The sequence below is a fragment of the Zosterops lateralis genome, assembly GCF_965231275.1.
Source record: "Zosterops lateralis genome assembly, chromosome: 6".
NCBI classification, from domain to species: Eukaryota; Metazoa; Chordata; class Aves; order Passeriformes; family Zosteropidae; genus Zosterops; species Zosterops lateralis.
This window is the reverse complement of record NC_139761.1, coordinates 36730152-36754373: the sequence shown is the minus strand read 5'-3', so window position 1 is coordinate 36754373 and position 24222 is coordinate 36730152. Positions and strand designations below refer to the sequence as shown.

Genomic DNA, 24222 nt, shown 5'->3' with positions numbered 1-24222 from the left:
AGGATTGCCTAAGACCCCTGCAGTCAGAGGCTGAAAGCACCATGCTGCTAATATGTTTATTTTAGCTTTTAAATTATTAATTAAACTATTAATACATACTAATTAGGGAAGCTAGTTGGTTCTTTTACTGTTTTTCAGAAGTTTATTATTTGCCCTATCTCCATTAGTTTTTCAAATGACAGACTTCATTTTCAATCTTAAAAAGAACTGTTGGGAATAACTGCATTATATATGCCAAAGACTAAAAAGCTAAAATCAGGCAGCTTTTGAAAGTGATAACACTTCATGTAAGAGAAGAGGGAGTAGGAAACTGGAAGGACACAATGTGAGCCTTTCTACTCTTTGCCTAGCCTTTATTAAATAGTACATACAAACTTTTGTGCTTCCAGTAGAGAACATTTTTACCTATTTGTTTCAAAAAACCCAAACAACCCAAAACAACAGGATTTCTTTAAAAATGAAAACAAAACAAAACCAAAAAAAATTAAATAGCAAGCTTTGTGTAGCTTTATTTCACAAAATTTCCTCTCCCCAAAAGGACATGGAGGTAATATTTTTTCATCTATATCAATTAAGCATAGCAAATTAGAATTGTTTTCTAATTAAAGAGTCTATCTGTGCCTGAAGGGGATGGCAGAAGAGCTCCAGCAACTCTTGCAGAAGCAGTGAGGAGCTATAGCCACAGCTTTTTTTTCCCTGCCCATCTGCCCTCCCCACAACACAGCTGCCAGAAGATGCTATGTCCTTGTGCCTCAGCTACTGTACTGTAAAGTGCCATGTTTCAGCTTGAATTGCTGATAAAGAGGAGCTACAGCTAAGCTACCAGACCTTACAGTGGAATGAATGAAGTACAGGCACATGTTCACTTCTGCTGACATAGCTATGAGAAGAACCAGAAAAGCTGATGCTCTACGCTGTTCCAGCAGCAGCCACATCTGCTTCCTAGATATCCAGCTGCTGCTTGCCTCCTAATCATCACTTTTAAAGGTTATGAACCCAAATTAGAGCTTTTGTCATACAGTCCATGACAGCTTTCCATGAGGAAGTTATTGCAACTTCAGCTGTTTCAGCCAAGCAAAAAGTGGAACATTGTCCAAAAGCTCTTTTTCATTTCAAAACGAGAAACAAAATGCAATTATATAGAATAGAATAGAAACCTGCGACTTTGACTGAAACACAGTGATCTCAGAGTACCTCTTGGCCACAGGGACCAGCTGGGACAGGAAAGCCCAGCATCAAATCACTCACATGTGAAGCAATTCTAAACAGACACTGGGGAACAGAACTATCCCAGTGCTGTGGACTCCCCATAAATCCTCCTTCAAGTAAGGCAGGCAGTGCTCACACCTCTAGAAAGCAATGTCATCTTCTCATAGAGTAGTGCCAACTTCTTGGTGGGAGATGTTACATGTTAAAGGGAGAAGAGTTCTGCTGAGACATCCTATAAATATCTGCTTAACATGTAGTCAAGCACTTGTGGAGCACTGCAGGAGTGGTTCTGGTGATGTTTGCTTTTGTTTTATTTGTTGGGATATTTTTTTTAAATTAAATCATGCAACACATGAAAGGTAGGGGCAAATCATTTTTCCAGGCATCCACCACATTGCCGGCAATGAGATGTGCCACAACAGCGAGTGTTAGCTCTAGGCAGCTGTTACCTACAGGTCAATGGCATTTAAAATAGAAAATCTTTCATACACAGTGTTATGAATAAAATTGCACTTGATTTTGTTAAAAACTCATATCACTGTAACTTTTCCAAATATTTCCTTCCTGGCATCTTAATTTTCTTCATCAACAGGAGCTTCTCTCTAAAACTCTCTCATGCATATTGAACACATGACATACAACAGCAGTTGTTATCTACCAGAAAATGGGTCTGTTGTTTCTTCAGTGCTTATTTCTATCTGTCCCCACCCTCCCCCCAAAAAGGTACAGGCAGTTCACCTCTAAGTGTCAGTTGTAACATTGAAATATAAACTCCTCAAGCAGACATTAGGAATTTTAGTTTCACAGATTAAATATTTGAAAAGTTACAGAAGGTGCTGGAATAGTACACATGTCAATTGCTTAAAAATCCAAACTTGCAGCAACTTTAAATTCAAATTTCCAAAACTTTTATAATGTCCTTGTGAACTTCTTCCACAGCAAGACACCCTCCATGACATTAAAGCATCAAACTTTCAAGGCTGAGATCAAGAGACAAATCAGCAGGATGTACTTGCTCCACCAAGCAACTTTAAAAGAGGTGTCTCCACTTCCAAGAGCAAAAAGCCACTCCTTCATTCCATTTTGGATCTTTCGAAGTGGGTAATCATTCTTTCCTGCAAAATAAAATACCCAATCTTGTCATTTTCCCCAGTAGATTTACATTATTCAGAACATGCACATTCACAACAAACAACATTCTTATGCATTTTAAATCAGGAGTCCAACTTAGACAGCGGATACACCACTTATTTTAGAATACATTTGTATTCTAAGAAGTGTATCATGGTTGTTCCCACTATCCTCCTTGCAGTATTTTACTGTTGGACTGACACACGCAGAGTCCAGTTCTAATAAGCCAAGATCTTATCAGCTGACTCGTGACTCCCCTGGCATGTCAGAAGACTAATTTGAAGTGAAGATTTCTTTACTGACCTCATCTGAATCCAGAAGAGCTGGAAGAGCACTACAAAGGGGGGAAAAGGAAGTTAAAATAATTAGAGCACACACTAAGAGCATACTGACAAACATTTTCAACCTTACATTGCTTTTTAGGGTACAGAAAAGAAACAATGAAGACAGACCTTTCAATTTAACAGAAATTATAGAAAGACACAAAAAAGAAGAGGCCAAGGAGTATCCTCAATGACCTTCACAATTTTAAAATTCTTTTTTATTATGCTTCTTATTACCAAATAAACAATTTCCAAGTTGCCATGAAATAAGCTGCTTCATTCATACAGGAATGCTGCTGAACTGCACTGAAGACATTTACAATATGGGACCGTGTTGTGAAAACATGTCCCAGAAGTCAAACAAGTTCCACTGGTACTTCAGCCTTTCCAGCTACAACAGATCTCCCATCTATTGGGATCTTGGCTCTTCACAACCCCTACCACACTCTCAGAAGCAGAAAACCTGCAGCAGATTACCTCTAAGTGCCCTTTCCTAGTTTATAGCAGTCTAGTCCTTTATTTCTTAAGAAATGCTATCAGTCTCCAAAAAATAAGTATTAGAACTGGGAAAACCAAATTCAATTGAGAAAATGCACATTTTTCCTCTTAAAACTTCACCTAATTTCTTGTCTTTACCTAAGCTCAAGCAAAGTCTCGTACTTCAATTCAGATCCTGTGCCAAAATTACCTGCTCAAATTTATGAACACAGTTATGTATGAACTTCAGTTTTGTTATGAAAAATGTAGACACAGGGACTGACACTTCTAGCATGTAAAAGTCATTAAAAGCAGAAGTGATACAGACAGTATACACAGCTAATTATATTACCTATATATTACCTTTTATACTATATAAGCACAAAAATTACATCGAATGTTCCAGATAAAGCTGAAAATTGTGCTACATTATTCCATGGTTTACATTCAGCAAGATACTCTAAGGTCTTTTCAGAACACTAGAAAGCAGCTCATTTATCCTTTGTTTTCTGGATTTATGTAAATCGTTTTAGCTTTAGTAAAATGCAGACCAGGCTATGGTTTCACATTCCAAGAGATTGTTCCTTATGTCAGCCTGTGTGCAACCCCAGCAGACTGCATACAAGGGACCAGAGGCCAGTGCCAGGCTGAACCCAGCCTCTGCCCATGGAAGTGCAGCATGCAAGTGATAATGTTTTAAAGCATTTTAATGTATTCCTGTGGGAAAAGAACCTGCCTTTATTGTGACTTTAAAAATACTCACACATCTGTCACCGATGAAGGAACGTTCTCCTCTACCCACTTCAGATCATCCTCTTGCTACAAGTAGAGAAATTAAACAGAAAACAAGTCAGTTTTCCCACAATGCTGCCATATGCAAGCCTTTTTCTTCCAACCTATTGACAAAAAACAATGTACTTATAATGTCACTTAAAAAATTAAAAACAATCAAACACAAAAAAAACCTCCTTCAATTTGATTTCTGGATTAGAAATATATATTTGAAGGGAAAAAAAAGAGTAATAAAAAACCCATTCGTTTGCTGTGCACTCTGTAACAGTCCTTGCCACCACTCCCTCACAAAATAGAAAAGTTTGATTTTCATCTTATCTATCCTCAGATAAGCAGTATACAGCTGCAATCAACCCTTGAGAAAAACAATGCTACTGACAAAAATATGACTGCTATTATAATGAATTCCTACAGGTCTTTTCCACTTTTAAATTTATGCATGAATTCTATTAAAAGATTCAAAGGCATATTTTAGGCCTTCTAGGTGAATGTGAAAGCCACTGGTTGCTTTGCTTATAAGCTGCATGGAAAAAATGCATGTTCCCCCAAAGTATTTAGCTAGGTACATAAAAATATACATCACATGTACATTAATTACATACAAGTAATTAATCACAAATCTCAAAACCAGAGGACAATTTATTTAAAATATGGCTTAGCCTCCCTCTTAGACTGACAAACTTGCTAAAATAATGTCTTAATTACTATCAGAATATTGTATTACACAGTTCTATCTGCCCTGAATTGCAGAAACATTCCTAAAGAACAGATTGAATTCTTAACCTCCCACTGAATTTACAGGAAATCTTGAGAGAAACCTATATTTACTTTCTTCTCAGCAGTACTGTGCTAACTTACAATACTTTCACTCACTCGCACTCTGAAGCAAACCAAAAAGCTCCCATTAACTGGCTCAAAAGTTGGCAGATTTGTGTGCTCCTAATGGCAGAATACAAAGAAGAGATGAATCTATATTCTTCTTAGTACAGAGGTCATACTCACAACTTTGTTTGCTTTTACATTCCCATTTGGTTCTTGCTTTGTACTTCTCATTTTCATTCCCTCTGAAGCCAAAAGAAAAAAAAAGGATTGGAATTATAATTGTTCACAGACTGTAAGTGAAAGTGTTGAGTGTTCATTCAGGATATTTCATCAGAGTCAAAGAGACAGACAAGCTAATGATTTAGACTGCTTCCCCTCTGAAAGGCTTGCAGTATTTTTTCCTGACAGGTAAAGCACGTAGTTTTTACTGAATTTTAAAGTTTTACCAAGGAAATATAAATTTCTAGTCCTTTTATTTAAGCCAGATATCAGCAGCATAGAACTGAGACATAGTTCTCAGAGAGGCTGTGAAATCTCTGTCCTAGAAGATACTCAAAAGCCATCTGGACATGGTCCAAGGAAATGTGTTCTAGGTGACCCTGCTTGAGCAGGGGGCTTGGACAGAGTGACCTGCAGAGGTCTCTTCCAGCCTCAACCATTCTGAGACACAGGCAGCTCCCAAAGCTGATTTTATCTACCGACTGCTCACCAGCCACTTGGTTGCCTTAAAAGCTGAGAAGCACCGTGCATCTCCCAGCCTGGCAGACAGCCAGATCATGCTGGTTTGTCAAATGCACCTCATGGATCACAGACTTCTCCCCAGCTCCTGCACAAGCCAAACAGCACTGACACATCCCAGCCTAACTGATTGGTAGACAGACAGCAGCAGGCACGTAGCCCTACCTTTTACACACCTTATAAAGAGAGGTGTTAGAATAGACAATTTCACAAATAAACATATTCATTCCTACGTTTACACTGGACATTCCTATGCTAAGCCCTAATGTAGAAAAGATTTCAGAGTTAAATGAAAATTCTTAAATGGGATTTTAAAAGAGAACTGCACACTAAACTACTGCCTACCAACAATATCCAGGAGATCCTTGTCATCACAACTGGATTAAAATCTAAGACATGACATATTTCATCAAATAAAGTCTACTGGACATGGCAAAGCAACCACAGCAGTAGCAGTGTTTTCAGTGTCAATGGAAAACCCCAGAATTAAACAGGCAATGTAAATACTAAACATAAAGCCAGTGTTTCCTCTAGAACTCTGTGTATCAATGACAACTGACTCTGCTTTTCCTGCAGTAATAAAATTTTTACCAGAGCAAGACACCTTTCTCCACAGAACTGTCTTCAACACTGAAATTAAGTGGAAAAACCTTTTTGTCTTACCAAAGCTTTCCTTTAACATGGGCTCTTTCTGCTCATCGTCATCCTCCTCTTCTGACAGTGGTGAGAAAGCAAACCTATAGAAGTGAAAGAATGAAAGCTATCTTAGAATTCTATGTCATCTCCCAAGAGATCCATTACCCCAGCATGGACATGGCTTGATTATTCTATGTAGTTCACTGTTTTTAAGACCAATGCTAAACTACAAAATCAAATTTTAAGTCACTTCTTTTTAAGTAAGTTGAGCACCAGGAACAGACTGGATTTTATGTATGTAACTTCTCTAGGTTTACTTTTCCCCACATATGCAGCTTATTGATCAGTGCCCAGCAACTAAAAATCACCCACCAGTACTTTTTGAATAAACAAGCATTCCTAAACCCCAGAATTTTTAGGAAGAGGCAAGAAAAGATGAACCTTTGGTTGTTAGCAGATGGTCTCCACAGAATCATGATGACAAAAAGGATCATTGAAAACAATAAACGCCAGATGGCATCATCCACCCATAGCTCTTGCCAGTCCTGTCAAGAAAACCAGCAGCACAAATGAAAGATGCTGTGAAGCAAGAAATTTCATGTCTTTATCTCTTTCCAAGGCTGAACTACAGGCATTTGTCAAAGAGGCTCATTACCCACAACAGTGAGAATTTTAGCACGTGGTGGTGCTTTGTGGCAATCTCACTGCCAAATATAAACTTATCAAGAGGCAGCAACTGTAGAAAGCATTTAATATAAACTCACCGACTGACAGTCCACCAGCCTGAACTTCATGGTTGTCCAGATGATGAATACAATAGATGCTGCAATATTCAAACAAACAAGCTGCTTATTACTACACAAGATGCCAATTCAAATACCCCACTAACAGGATTGTGTTTCCCAAAGAGAGATCAAAGACCTGAATACCGAAACCTTGAAATTCAATGTAATAGTTTTGGAAAACAAGGAGATGGCTCTATTGCACTGATTTAGACAGAAATTTAGGCATAGACCAGTGTATTTTACTAGTGTTTCTTCACAGACACAAGACATAAATACAAAGTATTTAGCCAACTCCTAATTCCTATTTATTATCCTTCTATCACTTGTATCTAGCCTTCAAGCCATGGTTTCACTATCACTTGACAAGTAAAGCTGACCCTGAAGTAACTGAACAATCTAATCTGCTTGAATGCCTTAAGATTCAGATCTTGACCCACAACAGTTCCAACACTCAAACTATGCTCCTACCACAGTTTTAGAAGAGACTTCCGTTCACTAAAATATTTTAATATTATTAAAAAACAGGTGCTTAAAGGAATTTCATCAGAGCTATTGTTCAAAAGAAAAGTACTTTTTTGCTTGTTTAAATTAAAAAGCACAGTCTTTAGAAGTTTTCTGCTCATTGTATTGATAGCAGAGTATCTGGAAGCACCAACAGATTTATTCTTGAAGTTCAGTTCATCACTATTACAAATGGAAAAAGGAACTCCATCTGTATTCTTCCAGAACAGAGAGGGTGTTATGTTACAAGGCTACAGTTTTTCCAAGAATCACTCTGATCTTCAGACTTCTTAAAAATCCCATAGTATGCAGTGATACTGCCATTTTGGCAAAAAATATCTCTGTGAAGTTAACAGCATAAGATAATAATAAACTTTTGCCCCTGGCTGCTTGAGGTGGGACTAAAGTGTTCTGTTAAGAGGAGCTGCACAGAACTACTGATCTTGTTAACATCAGGACTAATAATCCAGTGTCTCTGACATATCGACATAACACTTGGCAAATACCCACCATTAGAAATGGGTCAAGTGTTAGAAGCACCAAGAATTTTGATTGTACTTACATAAAGGTTACCAAACTTAAAAATTTGTTCTAGTGACCAAATCAAGTCCCATATGAAAATGAAAAGTGGTTTTATTTAACTGGAATAATTTTGTGTTTACCTGCTACTGCCAAGATGAGTGTGTTGGTGAAGTGCCGATACAAAGACAGTTTCACAACATTCCTTCGAAGTTTTAGCAGCTTCATTGTTTGAGTTAAGCTGATGAATATGTATGGAAAGTCAAGGAAAAGTCTCTGAATGGAAAAGCTGCTCACACAGGGGGACACAGACCTTATGATTAACAGCTCTCTCCATCACACACTTAGCCCTCCAAAAAAATTAGACCATTCTCAGTAGCAGAAAACATGCATCCTATGACAAAGGTACCAGAGAGCAAAATCTGTCCTTTTCATGTTATTTAGTCATCTGTATCTATAACTCTTGTCACGCAAAGATGGTATCCAAACAACTATTCTGGACTATGGCCCATTCTCTCAGGAAAGAGTCAGCTGTGCTTTTGATAAATGAAAAGTAAAGTCCAAACTAGAAATTAGTTGAAATCTATTTAATGTATATGGGTGCCTTCACATTTTCTTTTATTTTATTTCCATAGAGACAAAACAAGTAGTTAGGAGAGACATCATGATAGGGGAGAACTGTGGTTGTCACAGCTGGGCAGCAAGCTATTTTAAATAAGAGCTTTTGTGATTGATTTTCACTAAGAACACTTTACAGGGATTTTACTATAGATAAGTTCAGCATTTGTTGTCAGTTGCTAAAGTCACACAAGATTATGGTTGAGGAATGAATATGTCAAGACACCAAAAAATAAACACTGCCTCATTTTGTCATTTATTTCGAGACTAGTTCGAATTTTACAGAAAGACTTTTAGGTTTGATGTTGCTAAGCAACCTTCTCCCCAAAACATAAACCAAGTCCTTTTGTCACAGGCTACTGCTCTTGTGCCATGACATGCTACACTAGAACAAATTACTTTCATACTCAACAATGAGATTCTGATAACAGACAGACTATATTCTGGAGCAGCTTTACACAGACACATGCAATTCAACAAAAAACTAGGTAAGCAGTAGGCAGCAGTAGCTTACCTGAACACCCAATTACAGAATTTCTATAACTTTTACTAGAAGAAAAAAAACCAAAAAAACATACTTGGATCTTATTTTTAAAAAAAGTTCAGCCAAAAAAAGACAAAAAAAATAAAAACCAAACAAAAAAACACCCCATCAAGTAAAACAGTGAAGGATATCCACCAGCACAGGGCAGTATCTAGGAAAGCCAGGGGAATAAAAGCCAAGGAGGCAAGATCATTCTGGGCCTGGAGACAAAGAGAGAGCCAATAAGAACAAACTGAAAAGAAAACAAAGTAGAGAAGGGAGGAGGGTCAGGCTGTTTTACAAGAGACCACAAATACGCCACCACAACACTTCCAAGTTTTGCTACAGAAACAGAAAGCCTGAACCAAGAGTTTAGTCCAATGCACAGAAAGGAACTGACAATACCACATTGTCAGTTCTCAGCTCTCCACCAGCAAGGCAAGAAGCAGTTTTCCAGATTAGGTCAATCTAGCACTGTTAGAAGGAGTCTCTGCTGAGGCAGTTGCTGTGATTAATTGTTCTGTCCACTTCCATTACAGAAGACTAGCAACCAGCTTGTTAGACATGTAGTAATTAAATCTTTTACACTATCCATGGATAAACAGAAAGCTCCACTGGCAACTATGAGTTTGACTAAAAAGGCAAAACTTGCCTTTGCATGTACATCATAAACTTATCAAACTCCTAACAGAAACAAGTGAAACACCTTTTACTCCTTTTAAGTGTAAGACAAAAATAATAAGCTATGAATAAGGTAGTAGCATTGCAGTTTTTAAAAGGATATCCACAAAATAATACAGGCATCAATCATGGACAGGGCCAAGTTTGCTATCAGAGCCACAGTGTCATAGAAAAACTGGAAAAGTATCAAATATACGACAGGTTAAATATTTTATCCCCAAAACAGAATAACAGAAATCCACATCCCAAGGTGCACTTAACAAATCCAGTAGCACCACCACTCACATACACTTCCCCAGGCACAGCCTCCAAAACCAGAGCAGTGGGAATTTGGGTTGATTGTTGTTGGGGAGGGGGAGGGAAAGCCGCTGTTCACACAAGTACACAAGCCAATAGTGTCTGTGGCGTAAGGGAAAATTCAAGCAGTTATTACTAACCCCTGTGACTCTAAGAACACCTTCCATGCCAGAAAATAACAGATAAAGGGCTCCAGCCATAACTACTTTGTGAAGAGTCACTCCAAGGCGAGGCCTGTATGAAACAAAGTGAAATTCAGATTAACTGGGGAACAAAAAGTGAAGTCATGTCAATTTGAATCTAAACATAAGGTATGAAGCATATGAATAAAAGGTCCTCATAATAAGCCACATCTAGATCCATAAATACTATTCTGGTGCTTGAAACTTACTATTCATTCTGACTTATGGTATGATGTGATTAAGGGAGAGGCTGGCAACAGTCCTGTTTGTTAGTTAACCTGTTTAGCCTTCCATGACCATTGCACTAAGTCTCATCCCACTTCTTCACCAGTTCCCCCAGCAAACCCACTTGCCAAAATTCCCACTGCCAGCTAGCACGTGTTTTTAAATACAGCTGTGGACAGACAAATAAGCCACAATCTTACTGAAGCAGATTCTCTCCCCTATCAGAGATTCTTGACCTACCCCAGTTATAAAAGCTTCCCCTCACCCAGAAGGTGGCCCACAAAACTCTCATTCCAGTTAGTGGAGCATCTCAACAATGACTCAGAAACCCACCCTACAGTAGCATACAGAGGTAGATTGAAAGAAGAGTAATCACAGTATTGAACTTTCTTTGTTTACTAGTAAAGAAGTATAGATCTTCAGGGCACTTAACTAAAGCACTTACCTTTTAATAAGCAAAACACAGGGAGATAAATACTGCCCTAAATTCTTAAAAAACAATAGTGAAAACCCTTTAAATAGAACAAAACAAACCCGCAACAGAATTACTCACTTGACTATCCCATATCCCAGGCTGACTATGATGACCAAAGTTCGAGCCAACGAGCGCTTCACAGCAGAAAGAAGTTCAGCCAGTATCACTGCTCCTTGAACTACCAAAAGCAAAGAGGAGGAAATTAGCTCATTAAAATATAATATCTGTTTCATTAACTACTGCCTGCAATTATAGTATGAGAGGAGATATAGAAAGTAGGCTATTAAAGTGCGTAATCTTTTTATTATCTACATCTGGAGTTAGCTTTCAGCAAAGATAGGTCACTTGGCATAAAAAATTACTACAGAAAAATTTTACATCCAGCCTAGATACTCATCCAAACAAGTCAACCAACAAAACCTTCTGCACCATGGGTACGGCCAATTAGCAAAGTCATAATGCCATTTTACCTGCAGGGTTTCATTTGTATGCATCCAGTCTGAAACTCAAAACTAGAGTAAAAGAGTTTTACGTAAAGGGAATCTCTTAAGATGGATTATGACGTTATGGGTTGAATACTAAGAGTTATCTACAACACTGTCATGTTGAACAAGGAGTTTTAAAGTATCTTTCTAAGGCCAATACCAATTGTGAGAAATTAATTACAAGCTACACTGAGCAAGTCCTATTTTAAACTTAAAACCAGCACTGCAGCACAGAATGTAGCATTCTATATACCTAAGACACTACTCTCAGCAGTTCAAGAGTAAGAGAAAGTAACAGCATTTTAGGTTTAGAAGAACAGAGCATAATGTTTACAACATCTAAAAATACAGGAACCATGGTTCCCTGTTCTTGGTCTTGAAACAATCCTCCAGTAATCATAAAGTCAACATGTATCTGCCACCCCAATTCAGCACAAGCCATTAGTGCTATGCGCCCTCAATGACCCTGCACAATGCAGCTGCCACCCACCAGACTCGCCCGTGTAGCGAATGTTCTGGAACTCGGCATAAAAAACGGCCTTCTCGAGCATTCCCAGGAAGATAACGGCACCAATCCAGAACTGGATCCTCAGGAGATCCCGCCAGTAACAGGCTGACCACGCGAGCCACAGAACACCGAAGAATACGTACACAATACACATCACCATGAAAAACTATTACACAAAAAGAAGAAAGAAATAGGAATGTTAGACTCAGAAAAATGATTTCCTTGTTTCCATTCCACAGCTGTAAACCAACTCTATTTTCTCCCCTAGTATAGCAACTTTGGAAGTTTTTAAACAGACAAGCATTGTTTCATTTGTCTTCTCTAGACTCTTTAACAGTGAGGGTCTAATCTCTCAACAAAGTGAATGAGAATAACTGAATTCCTGTGCAATTTTTCCCTTGAAGAACAGTCTGCCAACTTATTCACAAGTCATTTTTTGTAAGGAAGATACATGCTACTTGATTCCAAAAAAGTAGGAATTTAAGCAAATCATCAAGTACTAGAAACTCTAGCCGTTCTCATATATTGTTATATTAATAACTTCATCATACATTTACAGTACTCTGCAAATAAACTCACAGGCCACCTTTAGACACCGTTCCACAAAACAGAGATAAGCAACTAACACTTGTATGCCTGATGTTCAAATAATTTGACAACTTTTCTCAAAAGTTAACTTCAAGGAAACTCAGGTTTTGACCAAGTTTTAGGCCAGCAAAAAACCTTCAGCTGAGAAAGAAATCCAGATATTCATTTAAATACTAACATTTTGTGATTTTTGTTTGGTTCAGTGTTACTTGCTTCAGAAGAACTTTTCATGGTATGTCTCATACAGCAAACAATAAGCTTGACAATGTTACTCAATGCTGCATTTTTTTAATCATAACAAAGCAAGTTAAAATTTTCAGAAGGACACTAAGATTAAGAAGAGGAATTAGGACAGAGTAAGACACCAAGTGAATAGCAGGAAATAGGTAGCCAAAGCATAGGATGGTGCTTAATAATCAAGCAGTCTCCTCTTTCAGAAGGAAGATTTTTTTTTTTTTTTCTAAACCAAGCAAACACTGAAATCAGCTGCACAATCCATCGAAACTTTCACAAACTGAAAACACCATCTTTAGGAGAGTAGCTTACTGATCCTTATACATTTGCACACCTGACCAATCCATGCAGTTCAAATGGTAAGAACCTAGGCAAGATAGTTCACATGCAGATATTCAGGGACACAGATTCTTTTCTGGCCCTGTCACATGGGATATTCACACTGGTGAATTACATTTCAATAGAGCTGCTGGAGGGTTTTTGCTTTTGCAGGAAGTAAAATGTGTGTTTCAGAAATGCTGCCAGGCTCCACTACTGATAGGCTGCTCTTGCCAATAGAGTCAGGCTAGAGACCTTACTTGTTATTGATCCCCAGCTAAAGTCTCTTCACTACATAAACATTTTAAGTTCCTTTATTGTTTGGCATTCTCAACAGAAGAAACTAGAAACCAAGTCAATAACTCCACTGAATAAAAAGGGGATTAGCTCTTTGTAGCTCAATTATGTTTTCATTGCTAGGCAGTTTTAAAGACCTCCTCATGGGGTGTACGACAGCTGGTGAAGGAAGCAAGATTAAGCTGTAAAAGAACAAAGAAAGCAGTGACAAATGAAAGGGTAGCTGCAAACAAAAGCATGGAATAGCAAATTCAATAGCAGATATAAGATATAAGCCAAGGAGAATAACAGCACCAGTAAACTTCTTAGAGCTAATAATACTGATAACTTCAGGAACTACAAATTAACGACCATTAACTCAATCAATCCAGAGAAGGGCAATATTGGCATACGCAAGGAACTGAAATCTCTGCGTTTGCCCTACCCTGTACTCAGTACAAAAAAACCCCAACCAAACAAAAATAGCCCATCAAACCAAAAAACACACCCAGCTAAGTGACTTCTTCTCCTGAGACACTGGCTCTGTGTTTCCTTAAGTATGGCAGCAGAGTATTTAACTGACATTCAAATCAACCGACAATTTTATAGATCAAAGAAAAGTAGGTTTACTTACAATCATCAGAGGGTAGTCTGCAAGTGAAAGATACTCATATGGCCCCTTCAGTTCTACTGTCACTGTCAAAAGACAATCCAATAAGCAAATCAAGTAAGAATCAAAAGGAGGAAGTCAGGACTTAACTGACTTTCACTTAAGTGTGAAAAAGAAATTCCACATATTCACATGGCCTTTATATCTAACTTGCACTTTAGTAAAGAAAGCTAAGACTCATGACATACTCAGCCAAAAGCATGCAGTTAAAATTACACACCCCATTACCAAGTAACTCATGGCAGTACTTAAAAGTAATTTTTGCTGGAGATTCATGTATAACAGGAAAAATTCAGAAACACATATAAGTTCACTTTTTAGGGAGATTTTTAAACTTCTAAAAGTCTGACTAGGTTATCAATGCACTGTTAAGTATAATATCAAGGTGATAATTATGAGCTTACTTGTAAAGGGCTTGCTCTCATATGAGGAAGATGTTGTTCTCTCAGTTCTTTTAAGTCCGGCAGTAGAATCCCTTGTAGTTGTATGTCCAATTTGCACAATAAATATATATGGCCCATCTCGCCAAGTTTTGATAAGAGCATTCATTGCCTGCAAAAAAAAACATCTCCACATAAACAGTGTACAGTCAAGAAGACAAGAAAAAGACAGAAGTAGACTAGCCATATACGGGTGGTATCTTCCATGTAAGTATAAATTTTGTCTCTTTCAAGACCTAAAATTTGTTAGTAAGTATCTGATATGTAAATTTTAAATGTACTTATTGGTCGTAACACTTAAAATTTAGTTGTTTGATTCCAAAAGAATCCTCAAAGACCTGGGAGGTGATCAGACTGTTTTTTGCAAATTAAACACTGGCGTACTGCAAAAGCTACAAAGAAGTCAAGAAAGCAACACACTCCACAAATCACTACAGAAGCATCAGGTCCACCACAGAGATTCCTGCTGAAGTCAATTGCTTGGGAACTGCAGAGCTACATAACTCACCTCCCTGGTGAAGGCTGAATTTCACAGCATAATATAGAACTGAGAGGTAAAAGATTTCCATAGTAGCCATTTCTAATGGATACTACTACTACTACAGCCCCTGCAACAGCTCTCATACCTGCAAAGCTCAAACCCTGCCAGGCAACTAACAGAGGAACCTTGTCCAGATAAATATTTGCACCATAAAACAAATCAGAGATCTCTTTGAGTTCCAGCAGACAAAACTGTAAAATCCACAACTGAAGAAGCTTTAGACCTCTCTGAAACCACAGTATTTACTTAGAGCTTTAAAGTTAAAACCAAGACCATCTACATGTATGCCACTGCAATGACTGCTGCAGAGCTGCAACAAAGATTTTTTTATAACAACCTCTCCAAGAGAAATTCAGTATTAAGAGCATGCATTTCTTTTAAGAAACCTCTTGACTACAGGACCCAAAGCAAATAAAATATTATATATATATATAAAAATAAAGAGTTTATGCTAATAGTAACTAAACATAAAACTTAGAAACACATAAAACTTAGTAAATTTGAAAGAAAATGGATACATTTCTATACACAAGTTTTGCCTTTAAAATACTGCCTTTTCTTGCTGCATTGATTCTTTACTCTGCAATGACACACATCTACTTATGTTTTAGCTTTAAAATCAATAGCCCTTTAAATACACAAGGAGTAAAATACATTTTATTTCTTGGCATCCAGGACATTCAATTTGAAAATTATTTTGAAAATCATTTCGAAAATCGTTCCTGGTTAAGTCTTAAATGTTATATATAATAAAGATACTAAGGGACTTGAAAAAAAAAGTAATCATTCAACTTTTTAAGTACAATGTTTCAAAAATTTGACTAAAGACAAAATCAAATGTATTCTGTAAGAATTAGTCAACAATTAAAGAAGATAATTTCAATTACTATTTTAAATTACAATGAAAAAAAATATTTTTTAATTTACACCATTGGTTTGAATGGTAGCAGTTCTGTCTTTCACATATAGAAGAAGCAGTTACTTTGTTTACTACTCTGTTTTCTCTTTTTCCACATAGCACTAATCTAGTTTCAAGCTAAAAATTCCAGGTGTCAAAAAACCATAGAATATGCTACCAACAGTCTCCTAGACGAAGAAACAGAAATTTAAAAAGGCAAACCAAAACAAAATAAGACGGCTGAATTACAAGTCATGATTAAACTCAGTATACATACAGTTTTATCTGTCACCATCGTGTCATTTCCTGCACTCTCCTTCTTATCTTTTATGCCCTTAGAGGGAAGAGAAAAAAACCACAGAAAAATGGATAAATCAATATGCCAAAACTACCTCTTCCATGACTACACTCACTCATTAGAAGGAAATGAAAATTACCTCTTGTTTCTCAGGTGAGAGAGGCTCTGGATGAACAAAATCTTTATAGAAAATCTGCAAGATATAAGAAAGGTAAAGCATTTATAGGCACTTCACACAGTAACATGGCATTATCAGAACAGCTTCCAGTAAACTTCACTATTCTTTAATCAGCTGTATTAGAGAGCTTTCATTTTTCTAAATGAAACAATTGTCCATTTATGCAGGGAGTCTTGAATACTTAATGTTTTGTAATTTAAGAACTACTCTTCCTCCCCTCAAGTAATAGGTATCTATTTTTAGAAACCAGACATGATAGCAGCAAAGTTACATTTGTTTTTGAAATATGAATCAGTTGGATATCCCCATTACTAGATAAAGACTACACAAACAGATAGAAAATTTTGACATTTCTGCCTTAATCTATACAAAATTAAGTCCCTAGACAAGTGAGTGCCTATTAGAGATCCAGATTTTGCCAACTCTCTCGAACAATGGTGACTCAAAATATAGTGAAACTGTTATTACACAAGAAAAACACTAAACAATCTAGAGAAAAAAATTCTGTGAAATTTCAGAAATTATAATCTGAGAAGAATATATTGTTAAAAGTTCAGTCGACTTTTCAGAGGAATTGGATGAGGGAGAATTTACTTTAAGACTTTTAAAACCTTAAGACATTCACAAGCATGTTTATTTAGGATGCCAAAGCTCATGTTACACAGCTAAACCCACAAGATCTCCTTTACAAAATCAAGTAAAAGTAGAACTGACATTTCTCATATTATTAAACATAAAAAGCATGCATCATAGAGTTTCTTCTTTCTTTTTAAAAACCTTTCAAGCCAACTTCACACATCAAAGGAATTAGAGGCATACAAGCAGATTATTAAAAGTCGTATTTAGGCATTATATTTTTTCTCAAATAAAAAACTGAAAAGCCAAAAATACCAAAAAGCAACCCACAACACCAGGTTCAACAGTTATAAGACATTTCCCAGTATTTTCTATCCATAATCTTTTGTCTAAATGAGGAATGGCTGAAGACAGATGCAACACTATATAACCTACCTTCAATTCTTAAGTACATCATTAAGGAACGTCACCAAATTATACTGGTATTGTCATCAGCCTGTTGATATACAGGTGGTGTAGAGCTGATGTCTGCACATTACTTCCCTATGCTAATTTTGCATTGTCTTCTTGCTTTCACTTGAATTGTTTCAAACATATTCTAGCACTACTGTTTTTCATTTTTAACCTGCTACCAGTGCTTAAGTAACTCATTTTTCAAAATTCATTTCCATTATTCTAAACGAACATTATTTGAGTAATAACTGCCAGTCTTTTACTGATTCAAATTTAGTGGGATCTTTACTCTGATGCCACTTCTATTCAACTAGCAGCAGCCTCCTGTAAATGAAACAAATTCAGAATACAAAACCATTAACTAAAAGAAGCATCACTTTCACAGTGATTTGGTTGGGGCTTTTTCACTACCATGAGCAAAACGTTTAATAGTGAGCAGAAGTGAAGGAAAATTAAGAAATCATCATCACAGATTGGTTGTCATAAACACATAGGATGCTAATAGATCTAACAGGAATTATTACCACCTTCTCTATATATTGTATAAGACAGTAGAGCAAACTCTGAGGTTTCTACCCATACCTGAGGCCTGAAGAGCTGAGAGCAGTTTCGAAAGAGAGAAGAAGTTGCATAGTATCCTGACCAACCGGGATGCTCTTCAGCTGTAGTCCCAAAATAGTTATCTGCTTGTTCATCCTGCCAAACAGAGTAGAACTTAGTATCAAGTATTAGTACTTAGCATCAAGTATTTCAACTGCAAGACCTGGAAAGCTCCAGTTTCACTCTGCACACACTCTTGAATCAAATTTAGTAGAATAAAGGCATCAAACCACGCAAGACTATAAAAATTGATGGTATACAGGCTTTGAGTAAGAATTAAGAAGTGGAGGTGCAGCAGAAAATATAAACTTCAGTCTACAGAAACAAACTCTGCATTATTATTTTCAAGAGTGAAGACTCAGTCCTGTGTTAGATTTGTAGTTACAACTCCCATAGTTAATAATTTAAGTAAACATGGAAAAATATTAACCATAGAAAGCACAATTATGTTCTACCACATCTGACAGAAACACTATACATTATGTACAAATTGCTAATGCTTGCAATGTGCATCCAAAATATATCCAGGATTTAGATTTGACATGTAAATATTCTTTTTTTTTTCTATTCACTGTCAATAAGCATTCCTTCAAATATTTACAACTGCCATAAACTTACTTATTTTAGAGTCAATGTATTCACTTAAGTTCCTGGGTTTAAGACAATTTTGACAAACACTTCCACTGGACCCAAAACCCAAAAAAGGCAGCAACTTCAGCAAGCTGTCAATCATTTCAATTCTATTCCAGAAATTTGTCATCTTCCAATGGAAGAATGTGTCTTTCAGGCCCAAATCACAACAGGGATGCAAAGGGAGACATCTCTAATTCCCTCCCCCCAAGATCTGCTTACCCCTAAAAATCATGACCTATGTTCTTCCACTGAACTCTTACCCCAAAGTTGAAGACTTCATTGTAGCAGTCAGAGTACCTTAAGTACCAAGTAATATTGAAAGACTGGGAGGGTTCACAAGCTTTTTCATCTCCTTCAACTAAAACAAACAAACAAAAAAATCAACATGAGATATGTAAGACACCATCTGCCTTCCAGGTTTCCAGGTTTTGCCTCCCATTCTGTGCAAAACCAACATAATTAAATTTTAATTAAATCACTGAATTTTCATTGAAATTTTAATTTCAATGAAACTGAAAGGAAAACAATAGAAAAATATTTTCCTCAAGTAATTCATTACTGTTCAGTGAAAGAAAGAAACACGTGAACAGAATTCCATTATAACATTATACAATTATATTAAGGAACTGAAGATCATTTGGAAACTTCTTGTTCTGAAGACAATCAAGGATGTTTCAGCAACTGCAAATACCAAACAAGAACAGCAGTGCCTCCAATACACAAAAAGGATGTCCCTTTCAGAGACAGGAGCATATGTAACAGGCAGACAAAGCTAGGAACAGCATAATACTAAGCAATTTACACATATAATTTAAATATAGCGATGCCATCATCAAGGAAATGAATGTAAGACTGTGCCAGTCAACACCCACCCTCCCAAAAGAAAAACAAGATATACGTTAGCTCATGCTGCCAAAGCTGCAATGCTACCTAAAACAGCAATAAAACAACTTTCCCCTTTGATTTACTTTAGTAACAACATGCATGAAAAATGAAACAAAAGACTTTCCCCCAGTCAGGAAGGGTTGTGTCGGTTTCCGTGTTTCAAATCTCATTCTTAAACTAAAGCCCAATGAAGAGAATTTAATATTAAGAAGGCAAGCTTGACCCTTAAATAAAATGAGCAGTGACTATTCAGAGTCTTGGAGGAGCCGTTTAGATGATTACATCTGTGTTTCTCCAGTCAAATGGCAAAACTCTTATGAGTTAGCAGAATACTTGCAGTGGCTAAGAAGTTCCCACAACCTTACAGGCAAATTCATACGGGAGGATGCATCCACAACTTTCTTACAGAAACATTTTTAAGGAATGTTTCCATACTGACTGACCACTGCAGGTAGAAAAAGCAATTAGAAGGAAAACTCTGCCATGGGGTATGAATTGACTAATCCCACTTCACACTTTGTGAGTACTAAAACACATACACGTACAGCTAAAAACTCAACAACTGAGTTTCTAACAACAAAAATTTAAGCAAAATCACTGAAAAAAAGGAGTTTCCCCATGACACCTTCTGGTAAGCATGAAATCAAGGCATACATCTTCCACATTGCCCTAGATGTTGCAGAGGGCACAACAAAGAAACTAAAAGGCAGCACAAGCACTGCAGTGACATGGGCAGATGGCAAATTCTTTGATGACACAAACTCTTCTGATAAAACTGGCCAAATGAGGAGTATCTCAAAAAAAGTGCTAGCAAAATATAAGACTCAAGAATACCTTTTAAATACCTTTTCATCTGTGAAAAATAAATAGGGAACTACATATTCAGTGGTAGCACCCATAAAGGTAAAACAGATCACTACAATAATCCACAACATCTGCAAACATCAAAATTACAGAAACCTTGAAAAGGAAGTATTCCAAAAGTCAGAAAAAGTATCCATTGCATTTACTGAATTCAGCAATATGGAAATCTAAGTTCCTTAGCCTTCAAACAAAAGCCAGTAATATTCAACTTGAATGCAGTCTTTGTACTCATTTGCAGAGAGCAGGATTTCTATCAGGAATCTATCAGATTTCTATTCTATTCTATCCAAGAAACTAAATGCCTTGTAGAAAAGCACTTCAAAAAAGTAGACAAAAATAAATTCATTACTGACAACATTACATGCCAGCAGCAATTTTCCCAGTCAGAAGCAGAGAGCATCAGACACCAATGTACCACACAGATTAAAAAAAAACCCAAAACAATGAAAATCAAGATGAGAGGAAAAAAGGAGATAAAGAGATGCAGGTGCTCAGGAAAACCATGAACAACCCATGAGCAAGAAGGGTCATATTGCCCACACAAACATCACGCAGCAGATGGAAGAGGCAATAGACAGGAAACAAAAGGAGACCTGTTTCCTCACAGGCATGGGCAGAAAAGAAAAAACATGTACAAGTTGAAGCTTCCCAGTATCAGGTGCAGTTAAAGTTTCGTCTAGGCTGAGAAAATGAGTAAGTTCCCAGCCTCTGTTCCTCTTTCAGTGATTCATTTTCCAAATACATGTAAATCTTTTAGTCGCACTGGTATGTAAAACAGGTGTCTTCATCCAAGAATTTTAAGGCTTAATGCCTGCTTAAAGGTTGATTGTACAGTGTAATTCAATTCCACATCAGGAGCCAGGGGGTCGAATTCTTACTGACAGATCTGCCTTACAACAAATAACTTTTTTTTCTATGTCTTAGTTCCTTCTCTCAGTTATTCTGGCACAAGTAGATTTACCACACACTTCACTTCAGAGACCTGTATCTTAGATGACACGTTACTATGAGGACACTATTTCTATTAAACTTTGGACAAGAAAGCCTAAAACTTACCAAAGCACCAAAATGCCCTTTCAACACCCCCCTCACTTTCCCAAGCAGCAGATTTCTAATTTTGATCCTGCAGCTGTACACTTGCAATTGTCTCACTGCAAAATGCGAAGCTCGGTGTCTCAGCTACACTTGTCAAGGGGGAAAGCCCTAACACTGAAGTGATGGAACTTCACCAATAACCACTCAAATACTACCCTCTGATTTCAGATTCATGTTGGATCAAGAGAGGCACTTCAACAAACTCTCCCTGAAACATGGTCCCAAGAAGGGCATGTATTGGAAATCAAACCTGAAAAACAACAAGGTAAATACAAATACCAGATAGAGACTAAATAGCTCACCCTCATGGTAAAAACTGGTGCAAACAACCACCTAAAGCGTTCAAAGTGCACAGCAGAGATTTCACACCTTTTTAAGTCAGCCAGTCACTTCTATAACATCTTATTGCCACCCAGATGCTGTCCTCATATTCACAGGTAAGAGGGTATTTCATGGAAACTTTCCTTGGAGCAGTAGCCTACATAACCCATAGAGCTGGCCAGATCAGCAAAGAACAATACACAAAAGAAATGGGAAGGTTGCCAACATGTTTGCTCCACAGAACAAACTCAGCGACCACACTAGTAGACTGGGATCAGGAGGAGAAAACACATCTCAGGAGAGCTCTGCTGCAGAGTGCAACATTCCCTTACCACACCCAGAAGAACTCAGCTAAAAAGGAACAAGGCTTCAAAAAACATTGCCTTCTGTAATTGCACCAGTATACAAACAGCCCCGGTCCAGTTGGCACCAGATCTCCCAGCTAAGGGAATTTAACAAATCTTAGACAGGAAAAGCACACCTCACAGTAGAGTGCAGCACACCCCACACATGACTACCCACTATCTGAAACAAAGGGTGCTCCCATTGCCCATCTTGCCCTCTCCACAGACAGCATGAACAGAGCCATTCGTTTCTGCTACAACCTAAACAGATCATAAGTGGGAAGCTCCAAAGCTGTTAACAGACTCAATCATATCAGTGCTCTGGCTTTTGTGCAGTGCTAGATTAGCTGTCACTGCAGCCAGTGCAGTTAAACACTTCACAGTGTTTCGAGTTCCCAATGTTAAAAATAGGTGGGGCATCAAAAAACAGAGAGAGCAGATTAATCCCTAGTAACCACTTACATTTCAGGAAAATGGTGGTGTTGCTGAAGAGAATCTTCCCAAAGCTAAACTTCTTCCCCTGCAAAGGCACAAAAAAGGAAGAGATATTAGTGGGCTTGATGCCTTATCAGCCCTAAAATCACAAGCCAAACAAGTTAGAAATGATAAAAAGCAGTTACCATTTATTGACGGTCCTCCAGGCGCACTTATGGTGGAGTCATATGTGATGTAGGGCTTAGACACTTTTGTAGGTTCAGCAAATTAGCATCACTGACAAGAATCCCCAGTTAGAAGTACATTTAATGAAATAATTCCCCTCTTGGTTCAACCCCTACTGAAGCCTCCTCCCTGCTTCCAGCCCCACACTGTTTATGTCTGAATACATGGGAAAGTGAAATGTCCTTGGTTCACTGGAGAAGCAAGATTATGGTAGGATAGCAGGAATGTGTTTGTCTAACCTAACAGGGTAAGAGAAGTACTGAAGTCAGCTAAGAAATCATATAAGTATACAGTAATAGGCTACAGAGCTACTGTAGAAGCTCTGGACACTAGAAGAAAAATATATAGAATGCAAAAATCTTCTGGCATTAGGTTTAATGTCACTGATCTTAAGTAAACACAATCTTCCATTCTGAGTTTTAAGTCAATACAGTAATGAAAGCAAATGTCAAATCCGGAGCCAGACTTACTGGACTTTCCAGTCATGCATCACCACTCTTAAACACACTCTTAGAGATGGTTTAAGAGGCTTGGGGCTTTTTGATCTGCAAGCGGAATCAACTTCACATTGACATTTGTTGAAATGATTACCATTTTCTTGCTGATGAAATGGTCTGGACCATCCAACAAAAAATAAAATTCTGTTCTAAGAACCAACAGGAGCGTTCACCGTGATCCTTCAGTTTTGTTCCTGAAGCTCAAAAGCCTCACATAAAGTGCATATTACTCTCACTGCCTGATAAAGTCCGACCGAGCTTTCCCTCACGCAAATTGAAGCACGGAGGCTTTATGGGAAGTGTCGAAATCCCTTCACCTTCCCCAAGGCCTACACGTCTCAGCGCGGGCCCCGGCGCGGCCGCAGGGGGGACGCGGGGCGGCCTCCCCCGCACAGGGCCCACCGCGCCCGGGCACCGGCCGGGGAGAACCCTCCCTCTTCCCTCCCTCTTCCCTCCCTCCCTTCCTTCCCACGGGCCTCACGAGCAGGGGCGGCTCTCCGAGGGACTATTTCCCGCACACGCCTTCTCTCCCTGGCCGCCACGCCACAGAGGGCTCAAGCCCAGCAGCGAGGCAGGAGGCAGCCGCGGCCCCGAGCCCCGCACCAGCCCCGGGTCGGGCTCCACAGAGACGCGGCCCGGGCAGGGACGCCCCGCCCGAGGAGGAGGCGCGGAGCGGCCGCGGCCTCCCGCCCGCACACGTTCGCTCCGACCGCCGCCACACCGGCCGGCCCCGCTCCCCGCACTCACCAGGAGCACCGGCAGCCGCCATTTGGAGCGCTGCCCGGCATCCGCCGTGCCCGCCAGCAGCAGCACCGCCAGCAGCCGCAGCAGCAGGACGGCCCCGGGCCGCCGCCGCCGCCCCCCGCAACGCGGCGCCTCCGCCATCCCGCCGTACGGAGGCCGCCGCCGCGCTGGCCGCGCCTCTT

The 24222-nt window shown here is 38.5% G+C and overlaps 1 protein-coding gene across 3 annotated transcripts; it reads right to left on the bottom strand.

The window, feature by feature from the left end:
- Positions 1–484: 484 nt before the first annotated feature.
- TMEM87A (transmembrane protein 87A) lies at positions 485–24181 on the bottom strand (the record flags this gene model as incomplete). 3 transcript variants are annotated; one of them, XM_083863697.1, is made up of 20 exons in its annotated part: positions 485–2324; positions 2644–2674; positions 3904–3959; positions 4935–4996; positions 6156–6229; positions 6570–6673; positions 6893–6951; positions 8077–8185; positions 9859–9930; positions 10193–10286; positions 11013–11112; positions 11910–12093; positions 13978–14039; positions 14418–14565; positions 16170–16226; positions 16330–16383; positions 17980–18093; positions 18891–18988; positions 22602–22659; positions 24044–24181. In XM_083863697.1, the coding sequence occupies 20 exons, from the start codon at positions 24179–24181 to the stop codon at positions 2283–2285; spliced, it is 1716 nt and encodes a 571-aa protein (XP_083719823.1). In that variant the 3' UTR covers positions 485–2282. The 3 variants fall into 3 exon arrangements, with proteins under 3 accessions (XP_083719823.1, XP_083719824.1, XP_083719825.1); XM_083863698.1 differs by lacking the exon at positions 24044–24181 and adding an exon at positions 22760–22777; XM_083863699.1 differs by lacking the exons at positions 9859–9930; positions 24044–24181 and adding exons at positions 9227–9295; positions 22760–22777.
- Between the last annotated feature and the right edge of the window lie 41 nt (positions 24182–24222).